This window comes from Gymnodraco acuticeps, unplaced genomic scaffold (assembly GCF_902827175.1).
Source record: "Gymnodraco acuticeps unplaced genomic scaffold, fGymAcu1.1, whole genome shotgun sequence".
NCBI classification, from domain to species: domain Eukaryota; kingdom Metazoa; phylum Chordata; class Actinopteri; order Perciformes; family Bathydraconidae; genus Gymnodraco; species Gymnodraco acuticeps.
Window position 1 is genome coordinate 2336349 of NW_022990459.1, and position 18185 is coordinate 2354533.

Genomic DNA, 18185 nt, shown 5'->3' on the forward strand with positions numbered 1-18185 from the left:
TAGGTCTAGTGGTTTCAGATCAGGACCTGGTCTAATGTGGTCTACATGTAAAAAAAGCACTGAAATCTCCCTTGTTTGTATTTTCACAAATATAATTAAGGTTTCACAAATCTGAAACTGGGTTATAAAGAATCTTTAGCCTCTCTGGGATAATCCAGTCCAGATTTGACGAGTCTAGGTATAGTGGTTTTAGATCAGGACCTGGTCTAATGTGGTCTACATGTGAAAAAGCACTGACATCTCACTTTTTGTATTTTCACAAATAGAATTAAGGTTTCACAAATCTGAAACTGTGTTATAAAGAATCTTTAGACCCTCTGGGATAATCCAGTCCAGATTTGATGAGTGTAGGTCTAGTGGTTTTAGATCAGGACCTGGTCTAATGTGGTCTACATGTAAAAAAAGCACTGAAATCTCCCTTGTTTGTATTTTCACAAATAGAATAAAGGTTTCACAAATCTCAAACTGGGTTATAAAGAATCTTTAGACTCTCTGGGATAATCCAGTCCAGATTTGATGAGTGTAGGTCTAGTGGTTTCAGATCAGGACCTGGTCTAATGTGGTCTACATGTAAAAAAAGCACTGAAATCTCCCTTGTTTGTATTTTCACAAATAGAATTAAGGTTTCACAAATCTGAAACTGGGTTATAAAGAATCTTTAGACTCTTTGGGATAATCCAGTCCAGATTTGACGAGTCTAGGTCTAGTGGTTTTAGAACAGGACCTGGTCTAATGTGGTCTACATGTGAAAAAGCACTGACATCTCACTTTTTGTATTTTCACAAATAGAATAAAGGTTTCACAAATCTCAAACTGGGTTATAAAGAATCTTTAGACTCTCTGGGATAATCCAGTCCAGATTTGATGAGTCTAGGTATAGTGGTTTCAGATCAGGACCTGGTCTAATGTGGTCAGGATGCGAAAAAAGCACTGAAATCTCCCTTGTTTGTATTTTCACAAATAGAATAAAGGTTTCACAAATCTCAAACTGGGTTATAAAGAATCTTTAGACTCTCTGGGATAATCCAGTCCAGATTTGATGAGTGTAGGTCTAGTGGTTTTAGATCAGGACCTGGTCTAATGTGGTCTACATGTGAAAAAAGCACTGAAATCTCCCTTTTTTTAATTTTCACAAATAGAATAAAGGTTTCACAAATCTCAAACTGGGTTATTTAGACTCTCGGCTATCGGCTATGCAGCGATTTAAGAGGTTCAAACACGGAGGATTGTTCGCTCAGCGCTGTAAATTAAATGTCCCTTAACTTTCCCCTTAACTGCCGAATCGGATGCTCTGAATCGGAAGCCAACTTCAGCGTCGTGACCGACGACTGCTACGTTTTAATGACACACACCTCTACACACATCGAGCTGCCCGATTAATCCCCCTACTACTCGTTTTATGAAGGAGATGTCCGGTCGTTAAGGCGCATGTGTGTGTGTTTGTGCTCTGCTCAGTGTGTGTTTGGTGTGTTTGTGTGTGTCCGACAACGGCATTTGTTTTCAAATGACCATGAACAGTCATTTGCACATATATGGCCAACTCCATATGTATATGTGGGCAGGGCCGCCCCTCCCTAGAGGCCAATCACGCAGGCTGCATGGGGCCCCGCCTTGCGCAGGGGGCCCCGCCCAGAGGGCCTCAGCTGCTGTGTGCAGTTCTCCGCGCACCCCCTGCGAGAGTGAGAGGTGACAAGGGGAGCACGTCTGTAACCCGACACCGTTGCAATGAATCGACATCTGACCAATCACGGCTTTGATACGGCCACGGAGGTGAAGAGATGTCGGTGAAAAGACAGTTTCAGTCCGGAGCAAGCTAGAGGGAAAAAAAACAAAACATGAAGAAACTAGAGCATCACTCGAAGGTGGGTTATTGTATGAGTCAAATGTACAATTGTGAATGTTGTACAAGTCAAATTGCCAATTGCCATATTAAAACATCAGCTGCAATTCACGACATGAAGAAGGCAGTCTCTGCATAGCATATAGGCCAGTGTTTCTCAAACTTTTTCATACCAAGGACCACTTAACCGATAAAAAAACACTCGCGGACCACCTAACTCCACAAATATCCCAAAACACATCGTTTTTCTAGAACAGATTATAAATCGCCTGAAAATGGTACAAACAAGTGGCCACATGTGTGACGAAGGTGTTGCCCTGGGCTTTATCATGCAATAGAAAGTGAAACTTAAGCTCGTTCCATTGCGGAGATATTCTCGCGAGAGTGCGGAAAACTTAAATGTATGTATTTATTTCAAATGTGAAATGTTACCATTATACTCACATACCACTAGGGGGCACTCACCGACCACCAGTGGTCCGCGGACCACACTTTGAGAAGCACTGCGATAGGCTAATGGAGATGTAGTTATTTCCAGCATTTTTTATTTACCATTCATTCAAGTATGTTATGCCTTTTATCTGCTAATGTACAGGAGGAAGAGTGATAAACTGTCTGTCTAGTTCAGGGGTGGCCAACCCGCGGCTCTCGAGCCGCATGCGGCTCTTTGCCTAGTTTCATGCGGCTCTTCAGTTCATATCGAATTTTATATGTGTGAATTTGGGGGAGAGACACTGACTCCTGACTAGTGTTGCACGGTGTACCGATACTTGAAAGGTACCGCGATACCCTGCCGTTAAAAACGTTACGATTCCTCCGTTTCATTAGTATCGGTACTTTAAGAATGACGGGGGAAAGTACTCCGGTGAGAAAGCGCCGTTTTAATAAGAGCCGTGTGTGTTCAACGCTCTGCTTCCACTCCCTGCACTGCAGCCGTGCCTGCAGTCCCGCCCCTCTCAAGCACGCTCTAAGTCCCTCCCCTCTCAAGCACGCTCTAAGTGCCTCCCCTCTCTCGTGCATGCGCTAGCTGCCAGAGCATGTGAGAAAACGAGAAGCATAGTTGCAAGTGGGAGTGCAACTGCCGCTGCGCCTCGGCTTGTTGACAAAAAAGACGCCAGAAGCGAAATTTGGAAGTATTTGAGCTATATCTCTGACAGTGAGGGCAAGCCTACGGACACCACGAGGCCTGTCTGTAAGACATTTATTAATTTGATTTAATACGAATTATTGTCATTTATTTTATTTATTGTTCTCATTGTTTAAAAGGTTGTGTTATGGTTATGGTTCTGGTGTGAAATAAAGCACAATAATTACATTTAAGACTGTTTCCCTTTTTTTAAGAAAAGTATCGAAAAAGAATCGGAATCGCAATTCTTGACTTGGTATCGAAACCAAAATGTTGGGATCGTGACAACACTACTCCTGACAGTTAAACCTGATATTTAGTAGGTCTGTTAAGTATTGAATGCTGATAATTCTGACGTAATTTGGCCGGTCAAAGTTGTTTGGGCTCGGATAAAATCGCTCCGTTACTTTCGTCCCGTGTTATGTATGTTGTGTATGTGTGGTGTCAGTATGAGAGGATGACAGCGCGTATAATTTTGATGTGGCCCAAGAGCCAATCACAATAATACCTGCGATGCAGTGAACCAATCACCTTTGAGGGGGGGAAACCTATCGTTGATTAAACATTATCCAGTGTTTCCCCTACCATTGTCTTGGAGGGGCGCTGCGCCCCGCCAATGGAGCCCCGCCTCCCCCCCTGATATTCAAGGTGTTTTTAAAAAAAAAATATATATAATTTTATTTTTAAATATATATATAGCACCAAATTGCAAATAATCTATAACTACTGTCACTTTTCACATTGAACATGTGCTCTTTTATTAAATAAACTAAACGCTTTCATTTTAAGTTGTGAGTTTAGTGTTTTTGACCCTAAGAAACACTGATGCATTAATCAATAACAATAATCCACAGCTCCTCTCTCTGCTCCAGAGGATTTAAAAAATACATATCCCAATGCCACAAAAACGCATCAGTGACGTGGTTGAAATCTTGTCTCCAGAAAACAAAAAACTGAAACAAGCGGTATCAGTGACTGTGTGTTTGATGTGGCTCTTTGCAGTAACATAGAAAAAATGTGGCTCTTAACCTCTGACTGGTTGGCCACCCCTGGTCTAGTTGGCTTACATAACAGTTAAAGTTTACAGCCTAAAAAACATGGAGCATTTTTTCCCCTTTTATTCATTTTTATGTCAATTTGCATATTTCATGGTGATGCTCAGCCTCTCCCCTTAACTCCTAACGGCCCGTCCACACAGCGGCGTTGGAAGCTTCTGCCCATTCACTTTGAATGGGGTGACGTCACTTTTCGTCGAACTGCATTGTGGGAAGCAAAGCGGAGCTTTCCTGGCGTTTCAGGCTGCAAAAGTTGAGCAATGTTCAACTTTTGAAGCTTCTGAAGCTTTCGGTGGAAGCGTCAGCCAATCAAATAATATGCCAGTACAAGCTCTAGCCAATCAAACCGCTGCTTGTGTGTCCGGGGCGGGAGATTCATGTGATTGGTTGTTGGTCGAGCTTCAGACACGCCCGCCGGCAAGCTTTTTCCAAAGCCGCTGTGTGGACAGGCCGTAACAGTCATCGTCATGTCAATCACAACACAGAGAAATACTGATAGAAATGTGTGTGTAGTTGTTGATACATTGCTGACAGAGGGAACTACGTTTGAATACAGATTTAAGAAATATCAGTTTTTGAGCATGTCATAAGCATGTTTTGTCTTATACTATATTACAACTATATTATAATGAAATAATATAGTATTTATATTATTGAATTGATTATGATTATTATTATTAGTAGAAGTAGTTTATTTGCATTAATTATATTTTAATCTTTTTGAGGCTAGTATTTGGCAGGAAATGCAGACGTATTCACCTGTAAACGCATACTGAACGACATACATGCACATTTACCATTTACCTCACTGTATACAAAGTAACTGTGTTGATAATAAAAATAAACAGGAATTATATTTGCAAAGTAGCCTACTTTGTTTCCAAACGTTTTTTTTCACTCCTGTCGGTTTGGGGGGGGGGGGGGGGGGGGGCTCATCTCACAATGTCGCTTGGGGCGGCCCTGTATGTGGGTGTTCCCAAATGAAAGAAATTCGTTTAATCTAATGTCGCACTGTATGCACACACACACACACACACACACACACACACACACACACACACACACACACACACACACACACACACACACACACACACACACACACACACACACACACACACACACACACACACACACAACACACACTGAGCAGAGCACAAACACACACACGAGATTTTCTAATTTAAACATAAAGACAGATAGGCTCATCACAGACAAACTGGATGTGGCCAAGTACTTGAACATTTTTTTCACAAACATAGCCACAACTCTTAAAAACATTAATAATAATAATAAATTACCCTCCCACTCAGGGCTTTTTGGAGTAGATCACATCATGACCTACTACAAAAACCTAGGGGTACGCAAATATGATTTCAGTCTAGCAAGGGTAACAACAGCAGAGGTACTCATTAAACTGAGCGCCCTCCAACCTAACAAGGCCACTGGCCACGACAATATCCCCTCCAAATTCCTCAGAGACACAGCAACCGCCATCTCACCAGTCATAGCTCACATAATTAACCTCTCCATAAAACAGGGAAAAGTACCCAAAGACTTCAAAATTGCAAGAGTAACCCCCCTGCACAAAAAGGGCAGCAAATTGGACCCAGGCAACTACCGCCCTGTTTCTATACTTACCTCCATCTCGAAAGTCATGGAAAAAATAGTATATGAACAGGTCGAAAAGTACCTCGCGGAAAATAAACGAATCTATGAATTTCAATCTGGCTTTAGAACATCCCACTCCACTGACACATGCCTTCTTTATTTGAGCGACCACATCAAACAAGAGGTGGACGAGGGCAAGTACTGCGGCATGGTGATGCTGGACCTACAAAAGGCTTTCGACACTGTCAATCACCCCATTCTGATTGACAAGCTAAAAGCAATTGGTTTTGATAAACTATCGGTGAGCTGGATGCAATCCTACCTGGAGGGGAGAGAACAGATGGTGGAGGTAAACGGTACTCTGTCCCCCCCCTCCCAGTGAGCTGTGGTGTTCCACAAGGAAGCATATTAGGTCCGTTACTGTTCCTAATTTATGTAAATGACATGTCATCAGCATGTGACTGCAACTTGTTCCTGTTGGCGGACGACTCAGCCCTGCTGGTCTCTGACAGGAGCAGATTGCAGGTTGAAAAAACCCTCAGCTCCAAGCTCGGCAGAATCTGCACCTGGCTCGCCGATAATAAATCATCATTACACCTGGGTAAAACAGAGTCCATTCTCTTCGGTTCGAAACAGAATCTCAGCAAATCCGACTTCTCAGTTGCAGTGGGTGACATTATTGTCACAAGTAAGAAGGAAATTACATACCTAGGATCTATTCTTGAGGCAAACCTCTCCTGTGACAAAATGGCATACAATGTAATAAAAAAAGTCAATCAAAGAACTAGATTCCTATACCGGATCTCCTCTCTGGTAAACAAAAACACCCTGAAAACTCTGGCAGGAGCACTCATTCAAGGGTACTATGACTATGCTTGCACGTCATGGTACCATAGCACCTCCAAGGCGCTAAAAATAAAACTTCAAACATCGCAAAATAAACTGGTCAGACTACTGCTTGACCTTTCATCTAGAACCCACCTCACCTCTGCCCACTTTGACAACCTAGGATGGCTTAGAGTAGACGACAGAGTACAGCTACTTGCAATGGGACTGGTCTACAAGATCCACTACAGCTCTATGGTACCCATGTACATGTCAAAATTCTTCCCAAAGGTCAAGGAATACCATGATCATAACACCAGAGGGAGCTCCACAAATCATGTGAAACCCAGATTTGGCACAAAAAAGGGGGAATACACGTTTCGCAATTATGCCACATCAAGGTGGAACGCTCTTCCCACAACTGTAAAGGAAAGTAAAATACTTACCTTCAAAACCTCTCTTAAAGAGCACCTTCGGGGGAGAGCATTGCAAAACTGGCCCCGGTAATGGTACAAATCTCAACCTGTCGTTCAATGGACAGATTCCCCCCCCCCCCCCCCCCCCCCCCCCCATCTATGTATATACTCGCATTTTAGACTCTGTTACTAACTGTATATCTGTAGACTTGGTATGTCTTAAATGTCCGGTTAGGATGTATTAGAACGAAATCTAAAATGAAAATTGTAAATAAGCAATCTGTATGTAAAAAACCACCTGTATGTAAATTGTAAATAAGCCATCTGTATGTCAAATATGTCTTAAATGACATGATGAATTGGAAATGGGGGACCCTGATGTAAACAAGACGAAAGTCTTTCTCTGGTCTGCATCCCCTTAACAATTGTATGTTTTGAGCTGTACTGTACTGTATCCAATAAGCTGTTAATAAACTTTTCAATCAATCAATCAAAAACACACACGTACACACGCACACGCGTGCACACACACACACACACACACACACACACACACACACACACACACACACACACACACACACACACACACACACACACACACACACACACACACACACACACACACACACGCATATCATGCGCCCGGTACATACACTATTCCGTTGTATTGGCTTTGATGCAATATTTATTTGTGCACAGACACAGTTAGGAAAACAAAGAGACAGTGTCATATGGGAGCACCTTAGACAGACCATGGAGAAATGCTGTGACCCTGCTGAAGGGGAGCCAGGGCAGGAGGCTTAACATGTTGATGTAAAATATGTGTGTTGTTGTAGCCTACTCCTGTTATCACTTTAGAGCCCTTTTAGAACTTATAGGGTTATTATTTCAGCGCCCCACTCTCCATTGCTGTTTATGTTGAAAATAAAACTACACTTTTCATAACCACAATATTTTAACTGATTTAAATGCGGAAACTGGGGTTATTCATCAGAATTTCGTATGACTTGACTTGTGACTTGCTTGACCTGAGCATTGCAATGACTTGACTTGACTTGCTTGACTCTCATCCATAGACTGTATATATAAACCACACACACACCACAGTGACTTGGGACTTGCTAGAGACTTGTACATGTAGGACTTACTCCCACCTCTGGTATACAGTACACTATATTATTATCTAGTCAGGAATAGACTGCCATCTAGCTGTCATATATGAGCATTGTCTCCAATTACACGTCAATATCTATTACAACTTTATATAAATAATAATTATAGATATTGATTTGTGATGTTTTAATGGCATTTGCTTACCGTATCAGAGATATAAGTACACAAACAAAAATAAAAACAAGTGGGATTACAACAGTTTAATAGTAAATACATTTCGATATATCTTGGGCATTATATCTTGTATTATTCATTCAGTTAACAATACCTGTAGCCACTGAAGTATTAATATCGATAAACCTGATATTATAATAGTCCACCTGAATTTATATTATTAGTATTATGTTTAAAAAAAGATAAAATATGCCAAATATTTGTTTAGACATTTCTTGTTTCATCCACTGCAATAGATGGCGACAGTGAGCTTCCGTTTGTTTTGGCGCAGACCGGAAGTCGTCACAACTGTCCACCTTAAAAAGAAAGTTCAGTGTTGTTCATGCTGTTGTTTGACTGGCGCTGAAATATTAATATTATCAATTAAACGCGTTATTATTAATTATTATTCACCTAACTAATAATTACAACTCAACACATTAGTATCGTAAGTAGAGTTTTAAAGCGCAGAGCAGCGAAGAAGAAGAGAGATGTATGCTATCCTGTTAGCATGTGTTAGCCTGTGAAGCCATACCGTTAGATGATAATTTACCAGTATGAAGATAACGTTAACTAAAGTTGTTTTTTTAATACTCGTTTCTGGATTAACGTCCGCTATAAATGGATGAGCACAAGGAGAACATTCACACCAAGGACGTGAACGGGAAGATGTCTAACACAAAAGAGGATGAAAAGGTTGGTGCTAGCAGCTAACATTAGCTTCATGTGGAAATACTGTTTACTGCAATATAAAGATATTGTTATATGAAACTACAACACGTTTGTAGTTTACTACATTAAATGGAAGATACATACATCTAATGAAAAGTGGTATCAAAGTCATTGATCTTTTACCAAAACAAGTAACATTTGTAATAGCTCAGTGCAAAATAGAAAGTCTTGCATTCAAAATCTAAATTACAGTGATGCACCATTTGGAATACAATCACTGCCATTATTGTTTGACTGATATTGCTATATTCATGAAATTGGAGGGTTTGATATTTTGTTATCCTAATACTCACTCAATACTCAATATATCAGTGAACAAATGTATTAAATGTTTATGGTGTGATTTCGTTTTTTGAGGATCTATTGAAGAAAGAATACTACTTTATTAATCCCCAATGAGAAATGAGATCACTTTACTGTTGCAGCTGGTGAATAAGGGACTATTTTTCCTTTTATATATTGCTGGGTAGCTTTATCTATATATAGGGTTAATGTTGAGAATATTTTGTATGTATCTGACTCCTTAAACCAGCAGCTACATCTTTCAAAAACGGACTTTTTCTTTAATTTCTGGTTTAAAACACAATTTGGTGACGAGTAAAGGAAACACCGGTACCACCACCATCATCAAAACATCGGGAGAGCCATGAAGCTGATCTGAAAGCTTCCCAAGTCATTTGATATATTTGCTCTGAGTTCTGATTGTTGGACCCACTGATGTATTCCTCCTCAGACAGAGCCCTGCAGCAGGATCTGTCCCGAGGGAGAGTCTGCTCCTCAGGTGTCCCCGTCTCAGTCCAGCAGCGACTTCAGCCACCCGGTGTACAAAGAGATCTCTCTGGCTAACGGACACATCAACCGCATGACCAAGGACGAGCTGCGGATAAAGTTAGAAGCGCTGCAGCTGGACACAAGGTAAAGATAAGACTTTATTTATCCTCATTGGGGACATTGTTTTGCAGCAGCAAAGATATAAAACATGCAGATAGAGAAAGTACTTTAAATTCATATTAAAAGGGGTAATGTTATTATTCTTTATTACCCAGGCGTTTGGTATTTAAGATGTTAGTGTTCCCAACCCTAGCAAACACCAGTGTTTTTCAGTATTTATATAGACATTTCATATACTGATGTTAGTATGATATACCAACATCATATAGTTTAGGGTAGTAGAATCAGAATCCTGTTTTTGCCAAGAATGCTTTCACATACAAGACATTTCCTTTCGCGTATATAAAGATCAAAATATTACACTTAAATATTAAAAAATGTCTTTTAATAATATGCACATTGTAACTGCTAGCTAGGCGGGAATATGCAAAAATATGGTATGTGTAAACATTCGTGCTAATAAAAATGAAAAGAACATGCGATTTAGAAAAATGTTAATGTAAAGAGTATAAACAGAACTTTACTTAGTTATATAGTCCAACGGTACAGTTATAAAGGATCTTCCTTTGTTGAATCTTTGAAGATAAAACACTCACGCCAGATTCTTCAACGCTTCAAAACACACCCTATCTTTCTTACCCTACACCAGTGAGAGAAATCAATGCATTTCTATTTCTATGCAGCATTCTCAGTTCATACACTCAGCCTGTACTGACTGCCGCTGAGCGTCACAACAAAACTGTCCCCAAACCTCCTGTCCCCTGTGTCTACAGAGGGGTGAAGGACGTGATGAAGAAGAGGTTGAAGAGCCACTATAAGAAGCAGAAGCTGATGCAGTCTTCCACCGAGAGCAGCCCCACCGACACCTACTACGACTACATCTGCGTGGTGGACTTTGAAGCAACGTGTGAAGAGGATAATCCCTCAGATTTCCATCATGAAATCATTGAGTTCCCCATGGTTCTTATCAACACGCACACCTTGGAAATCGTGAGTGGAGTTTGATATGTTAATCGTAGAAGTGGCGTTTGTAATGTCACAGTGTACACGCTTTATGCTATGCCTTTTTTTGACTGCCAATATGCTTTTTTTCATTTCAAATGGTCAGCATTAACACAAACGCTATGATCCAAATTCCAACAATAGTGTTTGTTATTATTATTTACAGGTGGACTCCTTTCAGGAATATGTGAAGCCAGAGTTGAACCCACAGCTTTCAGACTTTTGTGTGAAGCTAACAGGAATCACACAGGTAGGTTGGGTACTTTTGTAATCAGTGTCATTACTGTGATCAGGAGTTTGTGTGTAAGTTGTTGTTTTGTTGAGCAGAAAATGGTGGAAGAAGCAGACGTGTTTCCTGCCGTTCTTCAGCGGGTCGTCGACTGGCTTCAGGAGAGGGAGCTCGGGACAAAGTACAAGTACGCCATCCTGACCGACGGGTACGTTTGAGTTCAGTAACGCTGCAGAATTTCAAACGTCATTTGTGCCTCTTCCATTCACGCTACTTACACACTTACTCTCCAGGGCCTGGGACATGAGCAAGTTCCTCAACATCCAGTGTCGGCTCAGCAAGATCCGATATCCTCAGTTTGCAAAGAAGTGGATAAACATCAGGAAATCATACGGGAACTTCTACAAGGTCAGAGATGAATGCAGTCATAGCATGGAACAACAACAATATTATATAAAATACTTATGTTATTTAAAATGGTTTGTCTTAACAACCCTCTCCTCAACAACAGCAGACACATATGTACATTTGAACATTAACAAACACACACAGCCCTGCACTTTATAGTGTTATTACATGTTATGTTAATGTTAGTCATTGTATGTCAATAAAATGCAAAGTAAATATGTAATTGTACGTCATTCAAAATAGCATTTATGTCATAGTATAGTTTATCATTAGAGTATCTCAGAATCTAAAATACTGCTTTTTGTCAAATCATAGTTAATCATAAAAACACAAAACAGAATTGTAATATAGTATGTCATTCAAAATGCCATGTCATAATATAGTTATAGGTTGTCCTTAGAGATGCTTTCAAAAGGAATAAAATGTGAGAATGTAGTATAGAAATGAGATGCGTACACTATTTAAGTCTTACATTTGAGCTAATTTAATCCCCCCCCCCCCCCCCCCGGCTCAGGTCCCGCGCACGCAGACGAAGCTCAGCACCATGCTGGAGAAGCTGGGTCTGAAGTACGAGGGCCGCCCTCACTCCGGGCTGGACGACTCCAAGAACATCGCCCGGATCGCCCTGCGCATGCTGCAGGACGGCTGCCAGCTGCGCGTCAACGAGCGCATCCACGCCGGGCAGCTGCTCTCCGTCCCCAGCTCGGCCCCGGTGGAGGGGGCCCCGGCTCCTCACAGCCCCCGCAGCAGGGACTAGACCCCCACGTTTTTACCCCTAAAAGCTAAAGGAAAATAGATCCAAAGCACTTTTACAGCCCCTATGTGAAGTTGTTCATGTTCTGGAGCGTCATAGCTGTAGTCGGTAAAAGGTATAGAGGGGGCTTTGATTAAAGATTCAGATGTGAGGGTCCCTCTCAACCACAACTCCGTATATTTTTACACCAGATGTCTAAAAACAGAGATCATTCCAGCGTGTTGTGGGAGGATTTGTCACCCTGCCTTGTTAAGCTGCTAAAATTCATCGGATCATTTGAACAAAAAAAGCTACGTTTCACCTTGTTGTGCATGTTTTGATGTTAGATTTTGCTTTAACAATAGAGCGGTGCAGCGATTACTTATTTTCGTCGAACAAACCACAAGTTAGCATCGCTCCCTCAACAAAACTCATAGGGTTTTTTCCATTGGATCTCGGATTATTGCAGTAAATGAGCTCTGTCGCTAATGCCGGCTAATTTCTTGCGTAATCACGTTCATCAGTTCAGTCGTCTCATGTAGTCACTTGTTAGCAACTGCTGTTTTTTTAGACGCTTCATATGTTCACCAGTGGTTATTTACCGACATGCTTTATGGTGTAGAGCTTATTTCATGCTTCTAAAGCAGTTGAGATGAGGGAACCTGAAATGCTAACTCATTTCTGGGTTTTAGGACTCCTGCATCACTCTATTCAACTCTTAAAATACATTGAATGATTATCATTCTTTGGGCAGTAAAACCAATCAATATCAATGTCGACTTTGGCCTTTAAACCGCATAGGTAAAACCATTGTGCAAATATTATAAACATAAAAACCCACATGAATGCTGCTGCTGCTATTGCTGTGCTACATGATAACAGAGCCATAAGATCACACTGTTAAGTAATTACAATATTTTCTTTAACATACAGCACAGGTGTTGGTTTGACTACAGAAGTGTAAGTGTTCTCTGTTGCCAGTACTGTATGAGTTGAGCCTGTGTTTCAGGACTAATCTTTTGTTATATGGAATTAACTTCACAGAAGATGCTCTATTTTAGGAAAAACTGTTCTTCTGAATGCCAAATAATGCAAATAAAATGTTTCTCTGTTATTGTAAATATCGTTTGTTGTCTAAGTTTAACAGGTAATTTCTCTAGTCTCTAAATGTTTTGGTCTTGAGTTTAAGACCTTTTTAAAGTACTGTACTTTACCTAAATATTTAATTGTCATGATACTTCGATATACTATTTTTCAAGCGAGCATGGAGTTATTGGAAAAAAATGTATTTTAATTATGGTCCCTAAGTCAAATACCCATGGAAAGCTTCAAACCTTGATTATTGGATTTGACCATCTGTAGTTCCTGTTCTTTGCCTGTAGGGGGCAGTGTTGTTCAGCCTCACACAGTCAATACATTGAACAGAGATCTTGTAAGCACACTTCTTGGGGCGATCGACATGTGCTTTGAAATCACAAATAACCTAAACAGATTAAAAAGAGTGAAACAATTATGGGGTGTTTTATAGTAAGATCACAAATATTGATTAACTCAGGTGTCACTGATCAAACCCCGGTGAATAGAAAATTATACATGAAAAAAATTGATTTTCTAAAGTAGACAATCCACAATAAACCAAAAATAAAAGACCAACTGGAATGCTTCGTTAACTTCATTTTCAAATCAGAATTTATTATTAGTTTGCAGTCGCAAAACCATTCACAAATGTTCTTTGGTCTACATAATATCTTTGGGCTTATTACGTTTATATGAAATGTATCTATCAAACATGTGCATTCATATATTTAAAAACAGGGATTGTGATATGAAGCTAAATTGTTCTATATTCTCTACACATTCTTGGTTTCGAGCGCTGAGGTCACATTGGCTTTTAGTGGTTTTCTTTTGGACTCGATACTTAAATACTTCAATGCAGCTTTTCAAATCCTTTTCGGCACAGCTGGACAATATACTGGTACACTGGAGTGTTGAGCAGTCAATTATATGACAGTGTTTGCTTCTAATAGCTGTAAAATACTTTGGGAGCAGCACTTGGGAAAGCTTTAAAAACATTTGGCACCAATAAATCCCAGCAGTGCTCATGAGGATGAGAGGTTGCTGCAGGTGGAGGAGTTAATTGCAGGTGCTGTACAGAGTGACTTTGTAGCTGATCTCCTCCAGGACCTGCCGAACCCTTCTCTCCAGCTCCACCAGCTCTGTAGCTTTCTCCTCCAGGATCCGCTGGTTGGACTCGTAGGAACTCTCCACCTCTGGAAACAGAGTGACGTCAATGTGGGGAGCAGTTTTTGGCTTGTTGTTGTTGGAGAGTGGTCACATAAACACTTTTAAGACATAGTATGTCGAAAATATCAAAGAAAAAAAATGTATGGTATGCCGAAAAAAGATTGTAGTATGTCAAATTGTCAAAATAACAACATAGTATAGTGTGTTCAAAATCATGAAGTTTCAAAGAATCTAAATGAGAAATAGTGAAAAAGGTCAAAACATCTGTAAATGGCTCACCCTCCAGTCTCTTCAGCTGCATGCTGCTCTGATCCAGCAGCTGTTTGGCCTCCCTCTGTAACGTGTCTGCTCTCCTCTTCGCCTGCAGCACCGTCTCCCCTTTGTCCTCCACCAGGTCCTCCACCTCCACCATTTTATCCTTCACCTCCACGTCGAACTCCTGCATACGCACAAAGAAGCATTGATTGGAGAACAGAACAACATGTTTTACTTTAATTGTACATTCTGTCTTATCTAAATCCATGTCACATGGTTATAGTTGGTTGTGCATACAACTTGCACCATTGTATCACTTTTACTATTTTATTGCAATCATTTGTTTCTCTTCATGTCCTAATTATACTGTATGTTGCATTGTTGGAGGAGCTTGGGACTAAAGATGTATTTATTACACTAACCTATACAAAATAAATAAAAGTTATCCGTACGCATTTCCAAGTATAGGTATGCTTAGGTAACTTCAAGTTCAAATCAGAATTTGTTATTAGATTGTAGTTCACCAATGTTCTTTGGTCTACATAATGTTTCATATCGTTGGGTTTACTAGGTATGTATCTATCAAACATATGCATTCATATTTTTAAAAACAGGGATTGTTGTATCTTATAAATGGTTCTATATTCTCTACACAATAGTTCCAGTGTAACAAAGACATCTTTAGTCCCAAGCTCCTCCAACAATGCAACATACACCGTGGCGTTTCTATATGTACAAAAGTGGTGGGGCACAAAAAACTTAGATGTCTATATATAAGCTTCTGCAGTGAGGTTCATGGCTGGTGAGGCTCTGGCACTGACTCTTCAGGTTTACAAATATTATATTTTGACCTAAATCAAAATATAATATTATTTTCAAAAGCCTCTTTAGTCTGATGCTTCAATTAATTTTAAACAGACAGTTCAACAGAAGGATACCCAAAAAATGTACTTTTATCATTTAAATATTGAATTGTTCTCTCTTAGTAAGATCCCATTTTCAATAAAATTGTGGTCTTACCTTGACTTGAAGATTAAGTCCATTTGTCTATCCTTCTGGACAAAAATCTCTATTACTTTTTTGTAAAAGTCCTCCTTATCTTCTTGTAGTTTCAAAAGTCTATCATAAATCTAAATGATGGATTTATGATTCGAAAATTATAAAAGTAGGGTAGACATGTGGATATTATCCGGCTGAACAAAACGTACATTTATCTAACAGCTACGTTTCCCACAGATCTTATTTTGAGCTATTTTCTAAAATCCTATGGAGAAATCTCACACACATTAAATAGGAAAATACTCTGAGCATGCGCAGTGTAGTTTTTACAGTCACCGTTCACTTAGACAGAGAGAGGGAGGGGCAGGATCGGGTTTTGTCCCACATGGCTCTAAACAGCTCAATAGGCACACACTGTAGACACTAATTAGAAGAACACAGACTAAAACAGCAATGTACAGACGAATCAGATGATTAAACATGATCTTAAAATATATTTTAATTAATTGTTTGCATTTTGTTATAATCATTATTTGAATACTTTCTGCTGACACTAGGTGGGGCTGTGCCCCTAATGACCAGTCGCCACTGAACATACAGTATAACTAGGACATGAAGAGAAACAAAGTATTGCAATAAAATAGAGAAAGTAATACAATGGTGCAAGTTTTATGCACAACCAACTATAACAATGTGAAATGGATTAATATAGTATAGGTTATCCCTACGCATTTCCAACTATAGGTGTGTGTGTGTGTGTGTGTGTGTGTGTGTGTGTGTGTGTGTGTGTGTGTGTGTGTGTGTGTGTGTGTGTGTGTGTGTGTGTGTGTGTGTGTGTGTGTGTTTCTGACCTGCTGGGCCTCCTCTGCATTCAGCCGGGCCTGCTCGGTGGTCCGGTCGGCGCCCTCTACCAGGCGGGTCACCTCCAGGTTGTTCTGCCTCAGGAGGCCCACCTCCCTCTCCAGCTGCAGCAGGCGCCCCGTGGTGTTACTGAGCTTCAGCTCCGACATGGCCGTCTCCGACTCCACCTGACACACACACACACACACACACACACACACACACACACACACACACACACACACACACACACACACACACACACACACACACACACACACACACACACACACACACACACACACACACACACACACACACACACACACACACACACACACACACACACACACACACACACACACACACACACACACACACACACACACACACACACACACACACACACACATTATCAAACACTGACATCCTGCGGATAGTCATTGTTATCCTCCCTACAACAGTAGCTTAGTGACAGAGGTCAGAGATGTCAAACTCACGGAGACCAGCAGTTCCAGGGTTCCCTTCGTGTTGTTCTGGGCGAGCTGGATGGCGTCCATGGCGATGTTCTGAGCACGCTCAGTCTCATCCAGCGCCGCCTTCACTATGTCCGTTGTCACCTTCATTTGAGAAGCCTCCTCACTGTTGACACATTAATACTTTTAGAATCTTCTATAGACAATCTGACACAACATATATTTGTTTTGAAGATGTTTTAATGTTACCTGGCAGCCTGGGCCTGTTTGAGCAGCTCCTCTGCAACCTGGATGTCTCTAGCGCTCTGCCCCAGGATGGTCTCCACGTTACTCAGAGAGGCCACCTTCTCCCTAATCTCCTCCGTCAGCTCCTTCAGCTTTCCCGCCGACGCCGGCATCTCCAGAGCCAACACCTCGTTGGACACCGCCTCGATCACCGCCACATCTGCCTTCTCATCTGAAAAATCATGAACAAAACACAGGTGATCAGTAAGAAAATGATATGGAAATGACCAACGCATGAACAACTGTAAAGTGAACAATATTTGACAACTCCTAAAATATATATATTTTTTACCAAACTCCCATTTTGCTATATTTACATTTTGACGAAATGTTTCATATTTCAAGATTCAAAATATGAGTTATCATGAAAGGTTTAACACACTTAGTACAATACAATTATGCACAAATATGTAGTCAATGTTTTCCTAGTGTTCACATCAAATGGTATCCTTATTGCAGCCAATATGCAGCTACATCCATATTCAAAAATGTCTTAATTAATAAATCACTGTAACAAAAAATGTGTTATTGTGTAATAGTTAAAGCTCGAAATATCTCAAACATACATAATTTTGCATTTAAAGATACTAAGCAGTGTGTGTGTGTGTGTGTGTGTGTGTGTGTGTGTGTGTGTGTGTGTGTGTGTGTGTGTGTGTGTGTGTGTGTGTGTGTGTGTGTGTGTGTGTGTGTGCACTCACTGGTGAGCAGGTCTCGTATCTCTTTGATGAGGGTGCGCAGCTGCTCGTTGCTCTGCTCCACTCGCTCTTTGCTCCGGTTTGATTTCCCCAGCACTTCCAGAGCGTTCACCTTTGCGTCCTTAGCGCGGTTGTTGGCCTCCCATACCTGATTAAAAACAAAATGAATGACTCGTCTCCACCTCAAGTTATTC

At 40.7% G+C, this 18185-nt stretch overlaps 2 protein-coding genes across 2 annotated transcripts in view; one reads left to right on the forward strand and one right to left on the reverse strand.

Annotated features, from left to right (window-relative positions):
* Positions 1-8501: 8501 nt before the first annotated feature.
* eri1 (exoribonuclease 1) lies at positions 8502-13318 on the forward strand. Its single transcript, XM_034225943.1, has 7 exons — positions 8502-8898; positions 9668-9849; positions 10599-10815; positions 10994-11077; positions 11155-11264; positions 11350-11464; positions 11979-13318. The coding sequence occupies exons 1-7, from the start codon at positions 8824-8826 to the stop codon at positions 12219-12221; spliced, it is 1026 nt and encodes a 341-aa protein (XP_034081834.1). The 5' UTR covers positions 8502-8823; the 3' UTR covers positions 12222-13318.
* Positions 13319-13863: 545 nt separating this feature from the next.
* lamb1b (laminin, beta 1b) overlaps positions 13864-18185 on the reverse strand; it is a 28088-nt gene continuing 23766 nt past the window's right edge. Inside the window, exons 28-33 of the mRNA XM_034225942.1 lie at positions 17995-18139; positions 17261-17468; positions 17036-17177; positions 16547-16723; positions 14721-14880; positions 13864-14467 (exon numbers count right to left, since the gene is read on the reverse strand). Of these exons, the coding sequence (XP_034081833.1) occupies positions 14331-14467; positions 14721-14880; positions 16547-16723; positions 17036-17177; positions 17261-17468; positions 17995-18139 (969 nt within the window). The 3' untranslated portion in view covers positions 13864-14330. The remainder of the gene's footprint in view (positions 14468-14720; positions 14881-16546; positions 16724-17035; positions 17178-17260; positions 17469-17994; positions 18140-18185) is intronic.